This window comes from Pundamilia nyererei, unplaced genomic scaffold (genome assembly GCF_000239375.1).
Source record: "Pundamilia nyererei isolate P.nyererei 1_Seehausen unplaced genomic scaffold, PunNye1.0 scaffold00417, whole genome shotgun sequence".
NCBI lineage: Eukaryota > Metazoa > Chordata > Actinopteri > Cichliformes > Cichlidae > Pundamilia > Pundamilia nyererei.
The window spans coordinates 193,892-202,235 of record NW_005187818.1 but is presented as its reverse complement, the minus strand read 5'-3'; the positions used below and the strand labels follow the sequence as shown (position 1 = coordinate 202,235).

At 48.5% G+C, this 8,344-nt stretch overlaps 1 protein-coding gene and 1 long non-coding RNA gene across 3 annotated transcripts in view; both read left to right on the top strand.

Moving 5' to 3' along the window:
* ero1b (endoplasmic reticulum oxidoreductase 1 beta) overlaps positions 1-7,308 on the top strand; it is a 21,685-nt gene extending 14,377 nt beyond the window's left edge. For both annotated transcript variants that reach the window (XM_005753273.2, XM_005753274.2), the window contains exons 5-16: positions 129-211; positions 1,552-1,625; positions 1,892-2,012; positions 2,086-2,132; positions 3,143-3,154; positions 3,241-3,267; positions 3,998-4,090; positions 4,423-4,669; positions 5,505-5,574; positions 5,920-6,006; positions 6,793-6,926; positions 7,021-7,308. In XM_005753273.2, coding sequence (XP_005753330.1) covers positions 129-211; positions 1,552-1,625; positions 1,892-2,012; positions 2,086-2,132; positions 3,143-3,154; positions 3,241-3,267; positions 3,998-4,090; positions 4,423-4,669; positions 5,505-5,574; positions 5,920-6,006; positions 6,793-6,926; positions 7,021-7,081 — 1,056 coding nt within the window. In that variant the 3' untranslated portion in view covers positions 7,082-7,308. The remainder of the gene's footprint in view (positions 1-128; positions 212-1,551; positions 1,626-1,891; positions 2,013-2,085; positions 2,133-3,142; positions 3,155-3,240; positions 3,268-3,997; positions 4,091-4,422; positions 4,670-5,504; positions 5,575-5,919; positions 6,007-6,792; positions 6,927-7,020) is intronic.
* A 341-nt stretch (positions 7,309-7,649) lies between these two features.
* LOC106456541 (uncharacterized) lies at positions 7,650-8,256 on the top strand. The gene is made up of 2 exons (XR_001290637.1): positions 7,650-7,786; positions 7,885-8,256. It is a non-coding gene; the product is annotated as an uncharacterized LOC106456541 (long non-coding RNA).
* Positions 8,257-8,344: the final 88 nt, after the last annotated feature.

Below are 8,344 nucleotides of genomic sequence, written 5' to 3'. Positions count from 1 at the left end.
ACAGGCCATTTAGCATTTTACATAATTACAGGCTGGAACACTTTTATCGAGCCCAGTGAAGTAAAGATGATGTGAGTGGTGTCATTACTGTGATAAACAGTGTTATTAAGAATCCCTCCTGTGTCCAGTACTCGCAGGCGGCCAATACGATGTCGGACGTGGTGGAGTGCCAGCAGGCCAAGGAGCTGGGGGCCATCAACAGCACCCTGAGGTGAGTCCACAGACCTCCTGCTCTGTCTTTATCTGCAGCTTGTTTTCACCGGGCCTCAGCAGCTCAAACATTTACCAGTGTGTGACCGGCAGCTGCTGGTAGTTTTCCACCAGGCGACACTTCAAAGTGCAGACCGAGCCCACCGGGGCTCTCTCCTGCAGGAACCGTGGAGGTTCCTTTGTGAAGCAGCGGACCGGCTGGTGCAAACAGACAGGATGTGACGGTGCATTACAAACACCAAGCCGCTTTACTCACGTGGGTTTGAAATGTAACAAATAAAGAGGCAGGAGGCAGCATCTCCTGATGAAAACTCACATCACATCCGCTGATGTGGCCAGATGTGCACCTCTCAGACCGTCTAACCTCGCGTGACGCAGTGACCACACGACTGAACGCTGCTCCGTGTTAATGACACGTCGGTAAAGAAGAACCACTCCATCATTGCTTTGTTCTGGTTGGCACTTCCTCTCCTCCAACAGCAGCGCCGCTGTGACGTCATTTACAGTTTGTGCTGCGCGTGTGCACGGCAGTCTGCGCCTTCATGTCGTCCCTGCCCACGCAGCACAATGCAGTGAGCTTAGATGACACGTCAGAGCTGAAATGCACAAATCGGACCTTTACATGCATCTTTGCATATTCTGATCCTGCGTCAGTTTTCACAGGGCGGCTGTCGACCTCTGGAATTGAAAGAATCCTTCTATCCGGATCAGTTATTAGACGTCTGGTTTAGCGACTTTATGCTCGTCTTGTAACCCTCCATGTGATCTCCCAGTCTCATCTCTTAGCAGAATATCTCACCCATGTAGTGTTTAGAGAAGTTGAGCTTCTCTTACTTCCTTTCATTTAGTTTAACCTCGTTGTGTTTACCTGGAATTTGAAATGGGCTTGAGCTCATCACAGATCTGAGCCATCAGTTCTGGCTGCACTGGTTTCTCCCCTGTCTCTGCTCCCAGTGTCCAGTTTGTGCACCTCCTCACACACAGAGGTGCAGATGAGACTGGGCTTAAGCAAAGGCACGTGTAATAAACTGACAGCGACTCCACAGACGCACACTTAAGTGCATGTGGAGTTTGCATGTGCAGTAAGGGAAACATCCCTGCAGCTTTTGCAGGGTGATGCTGGTTTCAGACTCACGTGACCTTTACTGGAAACTGTTTAAAGTCAACAGACATCCTTCATTAAGAATCAAGTGATGGGAGACGACGTTTAAGAAAAGTTTGAAAATGAACATTTACGTGGACGTTGTGATCAGACTGTGATCTCCTGTTTGGTCTTCATGTCTTGTTAGCTGTCGAGTAAAGCTCACAGTTAGAACGTGTGTGTATTTTTTCCGGTTCCAGTAACCAGAGTAAGGAGGCGTTCGCTGACTGGGCGAGACACGACGACGCTCAGGATCACTTCTGTGAGCTGGACGGTGAGCATCTCTTTCTCTGCGTATCTGTGAGGGCAGCACTATGAGGCATCAAACTTCACACCCAGGGCAAATTCCTCATTTACCAAAACCCAAAGTACAAACCTGTAACAGGCACGATGTGTCCTTATTCCAGCTCTTTACATGAACTTTCCTGTACTCAGTTAAACGGCACATTTGTAGCCGCACTGCTAAGAAGCAAATATCTCTAATGATGACCCCGAGCCACTGCCATCACAGGCTTTTTTAATCCATGAAATGTGTTTCAGATGAGACGTCTCCAGATGCCGAGTATGTGGATCTGCTCCTGAATCCGGAGCGATACACCGGATATAAGGGTCCGTCAGCCTGGAGAGTGTGGAACAGCATCTACGAGGAGAACTGCTTCAAGTAAGCCTGGAGCTCCCTGCACAGAGATGCTCATCTTTGAGGTCCTACTGAAAATGTGTTTTTGTGTCCACAGGCCCCGGTCGGTGTATCGACCTCTGAACCCTCTGGCTCCCAGCAGAGGTGAGGATCAAAGTTAGAGCTGCTACCGGCAGACGCGGCTGAACAGTTAGAAGAGCAACATGACAGGAAGCTCTCAGAAATGCTTCAGTTAGGTCGTTTATACCGACTACTGTCTGCATGTTTGAGAGCCCAGGAAACAGCTCGTGAGGTGCTGTTTACGTCTTTGCTGTAGAAGCAACCCGCTGCTCGCCTCCTGCAGTCTGACTACAGGCCGGTCTTTCTGGAAACGGTGACCGGTGTGGAAGAACCGGAATGGCCTGTGCAGGCACTCGGCTCCCTGACAGCATCCAAACAGGGACACAACTACTGCAGCCGCGTCTGGAATTGTTTATCTCAATGCCAGTCATGGAGGAGCCATGAAGGTGTTTGTAAGGAAAGCAAAAAAAGCTGATGAATTTGACAACTAAGTCTGGATTCCAGACGCGGCTGCAGTAGTTGTGTCCCTGTTTGGATGCTGTCAGTTGTGCTGATAGCAGACTGAAGTGATGTCATGCTGCCAGCACACAGTCTGCCACCTGAATGAAGGTGTGCTGTCAGGGAGCCGAGTGCCTGCACAGGCCATTCCGGTTCTTCCACACCGGTCACCGTTTCCAGAAAGACCGGCCTGTAGTCAGACTGCAGGAGGCGAGCAGCGGGTTGCTTCTACAGCAAAGACGTAAACAGCACCTCACGAGCTGTTTCCTGGGCTCTCAAACATGCAGACAGTAGTCGGTATAAACGACCTAACTGAAGCATTTCTGAGAGCTTCCTGTCATGTTGCTCTTCTAACTGTTCACACATCAGTGTACCTGCTTCAGCATGCTAGCCTCCTCCTGTTTATTGCATACTGCGTCACAGGGTACTGAATAAAGAGCTGGATTAAAACGCAGGCTCTTCAGTGTATTTTTCGTGCACCTTAGATGTCTGTGTGTGAAACTAGAGCTCATACGTTCAGAGGTTAGTGTGTGGTATGTGTATGCCTAATCACTGCACCGATCTAACAGTTTCCTTCCTTCTGTTTCTGTGTTCAGGAGACGATGATGGTGAGTAAACTAAACTTCTGTTGACTTGGATGTGTTTCAGCCGTGTTGAAACCTAACTCTTCTTGTCCGTGTCGCTCGTGTTGCAGGGGAAGGTTTCTACACGTGGCTTGAAGGTGGGTTCTGCCTCGTGTGCTCACGCCTGCACCACCCAGACTGACCTGAAGAACGCTGTTATCATTCTTTGTCATGTAAATCACATAAAGCTGAAGCGTCTGTGTAGCTACAGTAGGCATGTCACTTCCTGTGGTTTTCAGCGTCTGTGTTCTGAAGCTGAACTGGTCTCGTCTCTGCTTCCTCTGGAAGACTTTGTGTGGGCAGGCTGACTGCTGACAGGAGGCCACAGAACACAGAGCTGTGGCTCATCACAGCCTGATGCGTAGATGCCGGACGCCTCATGGTGCTGTGATGAAATGCTGCTTCAGGCACTCCTGTGGATGTGATGTTCCACGCCGTTAAAGTTGTTGTAGCACACCCCCTCTCTGTGATGAAAGCTGGCCTCTCATGTCACGTCCATGTCCCTTATTTAAAGTCCTGTGCTCAGGAGCTGCTGGGTCTTCTGGATCTCTGCACCGTCACAAGTAGAGCTGATGTCCCAACACTACCAAACACATTTATTACAGATTTTGAGGTTTTCATCACACAGTTACATCTGTGGGATAAGTCTGCCTGTAGTGTGGCGCCGGGTCCAGAGTTCTACTGTAGTTCTGGTTGATGTTTAAGGCAGGACTATAAATCAGACATCTCGTCCCCCAGTGTTATACAGTTTTGGGTGGACTGAAGCTTTAAGCTGAGCTTGGTTGGATTCTGATTTTAAGAAACCCGTTGTCATCGCTGTCTCTCCAGGTTTATGTTTGGAGAAGAGAGTTTTCTACAGACTCATCTCGGGCCTCCACAGCAGCATCAACATCCACCTGTGTGCCGAGTACCTGCTGGACGGTACGACATCATACAGAGCAAACACAGCTTGGGTGTTATGGCCACCACAGTATTGTTTTATTTGGATGACAGTGTAGTGTGCTAAGATACCAGCTAATGTTAGCTAGCTTGGTTAGCAGCCACCTGCTAGTTATTGCTAAGTAACAGACTAATAAAATAAATCACTGACCAAAGCTGGAGCTCGACCTGGGATCATTACAGTACACGTCTCTTTAGCAGAATCTGCTGAAGCACGGCTGATGTACATTTTGCTTTTGGGATTAGTTATGCTGATGAACTGACTCAGTGATGGTGTTTTTCATGCTGTAAGCTGTTGTTGTTTGGCTCTTCAGAGGGATGGGGACGCTCAGTGTGGGGTCCAAACGTCCAGGAGTTTCGTCAGCGTTTTGACATGGCAGAGACAAAGGGGGAGGGCACGCGACGCCTGAAAAACCTCTACTTCCTGTACCTGATCGAGCTGCGGGCGCTCTACAAGGTGGCTCCGTACTTTGAACGAGCCATCGTCAACCTATACACGGGAAATGCTCAGGAGGACGGAGAGACCAAAGACCTGCTGCTGCACATCTTCAACGAGATCAAGTAAGAAGGAGGAGCTTGATTGTTGTCAGGAGAGTCCAAGACCAGCACGAGCTGAAACCCATGGATATCTTAGTGGGGTTGTTTTGTTTCCTACAGACTCCCATCAGAAGTTAGTGGGACCTACTACATCAGTGTTTTATTTTCTTATTTGACCCCTTAAAGAAAATGTTGTGGGGTAAAGCAGCTTCCGCGACTCAGTATAGACCCAAACGCCTGGAGTCGGCACCCAGCTAAGCTGATAGCTTCCTCCCTCCATGGCTGCCACGGATGTGCTGCAGTCCTGTAGAGGATTGCGCTGTTCCGAAAGCTGTTGTGACCGAGCCTGTAGCTAACACAATGTTGGTAACGAGCAGGTTAAATGATCCACACAGCCCAAAGATCACGCTGATCGCTGGCTGTGGTGTCCGTGTTGTTGCCTGCCACATGGTCCATGCTGTGTGATGCTGCACACCAGCATTATGTTATATTATATGTACATGGCACCAAAGCACATTAGTCACTTCAAAGCTATTCTTAGGTAAAGACCCCACAGTAATACAAAGAAAACCCAAGAGTCACACGACCCCCATGAGCAAGCACTGGGTGACAGTGGGAAGGAAACTCTCCCTTTTAATAACTTGATCTAAGACGGAAACAGAGACGAATTTGCATTTAAACAAGTTCAGTTCATTTTTGCTACGTAATAGGTTTGTGGGGGAAAATCGATCATCAGCAGATGAGAAGCTGTCACATTGAGACAAAGGCAGACCCTTCCTACAGCAGCCATAAATACTATATTACTTATGTAGAGTATTATTATTATCATCATCACTGTTTCTGGACCTGTGTCTTCTAGAGCCTTCCCCATGCACTTCGATGAGAAGTCCATGTTTGCTGGACACAAACTGGAAGCCAAAACGTTAAAGGTAAAAACTAAAGCTGCTACGTCTACATATGAACATCAGCACATGAAACTCTGTTCAGTCTCCATTCTGTAGGTGTAGCTGTGTGTGTGTCTGTGTGTGTCTGTGTACTATCCACTCTGTTGTCCTGTAGTTGTGACAGAGCATCATGCTCTGTGATGTGTGTTTGACGAGGTGTCTGGTCCTGTGTTAGTCAGCAGTATAAAGAGGACTGTGTCATGATGCTTGCTGCTGCCCTGGGTTCAGTCACTTTCTGCACAGCATGAGCAGCAGCGCAGTCATAGTCCACACCTCTGCTCCTGATTGTAGTTCTCAACAGTCTGAGTCAGCGTCCTGTTCTTGTTGCAGGAGGAGTTTCGTCTCCATTTCAAGAACATCTCCAGGATCATGGACTGTGTGGGCTGCAGTAAATGTCGCCTCTGGGGGAAACTGCAGGTGCGTCTTTGCGTGTGTTCATCCTAGTTTGTGCATTTTAACGCCAGCACAGTCTCAGATCTGCAGGTGGAGGTCAGGTCCCCTGATGTGGAGCCACCATAGAAGCCTTCACACTCGCCGTGTTAGAGCTCAGGTGTAAAAGGCTACGTGGCACCGAGTGTAATCACAGTTCCACAATAGTAACTGTGTAGCATCATATATGACCGCACCACGGTGTCCTTAACACGTCTTCAGTTTCCACAGCAACACATCATTGTTAGGGCTCGAGTCACGTGTTGTCCCAGTGCGTGAACAAATGTCAACTTTAGACAAATCCAGCATAATGCTGTGTGCACGCTGTGTGCACGCTGTGTGCACGCTGTGTGCACGCTGTGTGCACGCTGTGTGCACGCTGTGTGCACGCTGCAGCTCTGTGTGTGCTCTTTCCCGCCCGTGATGTTACTGTCAGTTTACCCGTACAGTGTTCCTGCAGCCTCTGTGCTGTTCAGGAAACAGTCTAAAAACATCTCGTTCTGTAAATCAAACACAGGTTTATGAGATGCTTTATTTGAATGTAACAGCATCGCAGCATCTTTGGAACTGGGCTTGTGTAGAAACGTCTGTAATTCAGAGTTATTGCAATAAAACTGTTTAAAATAAAGCTTTTTGGGTTTAAATGCACCGTGGTGATTTAGAGGCCAATCTGCCCCCAAACCGTGCATCAGACCGCATGCTCCCCGTCATGTGTCTGTGATTTGTAGGCTTGGTCCTCAAACTGAAGTGTTATAGAGTTTGTGTTGTGTGCAGACTCAGGGTCTCGGTACTGCTCTGAAGATCCTCTTCTCTGAGAAGGAGATCAAGAACCTTCCTGAACACAGCCCATCCAAAGGCTTCCAGCTTACTCGTCAGGAGATCGTGGCCTTGATGAACGGCTTCGGCAGGTATGCTTCTGCTCCGTGTGAGCGTGGGTTCCTGTCCACAGGTCACTGTGCACTGTCCAGCAGTCTGACGTGTCGGTGCTATGTGTCTCCGTAGGTTATCCACCAGCATATATCAGCTCCATCACTTCCGTCAGCTGTGGAAGGAGAAAAGGTAACAGGAGGCGATGCTCCACCTGGACAGCAGGCGTCACCGTCCCACACTGCAACAGACTACCTGCTCTCAGAAGGACCTGAGGACCAGCAGTGACCCCTGTTTTTGTCCCATGAACCACCCCTCTATAAGCCCCTCCCCCCGTCACACATCATGAATGTTAATTCTTCAGCCTCCTCTCGCCTTCATCAGAAAATATTTGGAACATTTAAACCGACACGTTTTTCTCTACTCATGAAACTTGTCCTCAAATTATTTTTGAAAAGTAAAAAGCCGCAGATGTTGATGTAGGACAACAGGAACAGAGCGAGGCCTCGGCGGCGAGAGGCCTGCCGCAGCAGGAGACGCTGTGGTTTACAGCTGCTGGGAGAGCCGCCCTCTGCTGACCTCACATCCTGTTGTCTTTTATACTGACACCTGATTTCCTGTAGAAGAAGGAAGGAGTCTGTTAGGGCGCCAAGCCTGTCAGCGCACAGCTGCCTTTGTGTTTGTCTTTACCTTTTACTGTTGTTGCTCCAAGTCTGCTCGTGTGTGTGTGTGTGTGTGTGTGCGCGTGTGTGTGTGTGTGCGTGTGTGTGTGTGTGTGCGCATGTGTGTGTGTGTGCGTGCGTGCGTGCGTGCGTGTTGGCCAGTACAGAGAAGCTGATGGGACTGCTGTTTCCTGCTGTGTGGTGGGTGAGCCGTTTGCTTCGCTGCTGTTTGGCTCCAGGTCTGTTGGCTTAAAGACACATTTGTTTAAAAAGTGAAGCAAAACCTCATTTCTAACAGTGTCTTATTTCACACTGTAAACTGGATTTATGCACACAGAAATCAAACGTCTCTTCATACGAGTGAAGCTGAGGATGACAAGCACAGGTTCAGGGGTGCTGTGAGGAAAAGCAGCTGTGCATGATTCACAGCTGGATCCATCCATGTTAACAGAACACAAACAAACCGCCATGTCAGCCCCACGGTGATTAAAAAAGATCCACCTCCTCAAACTAATCGGGAAACGTCTTTTTCAGACGAACTCTGTTTGCTCAGCAGTTCAAGCAGCAGGTGGACCAAAGAATTCTGGGTTGCCTTTATTTGCATTTTTATCCTTTTGCTTGTTGAAGCTATTTTGAGCTGTTACTTCCTGATTCTCTGAGTAGATGTTTAAAAACAGAATAAATGCTGTGATGCAGCATCAAACCCACACTGCAGCTTTGGCAGCTTCTTTAATGCTCTTTGTTTTCTTTGTAAAGTTGAAGTAAAAATAGGAATGTCAATGTGTGTGTGTGTGTGT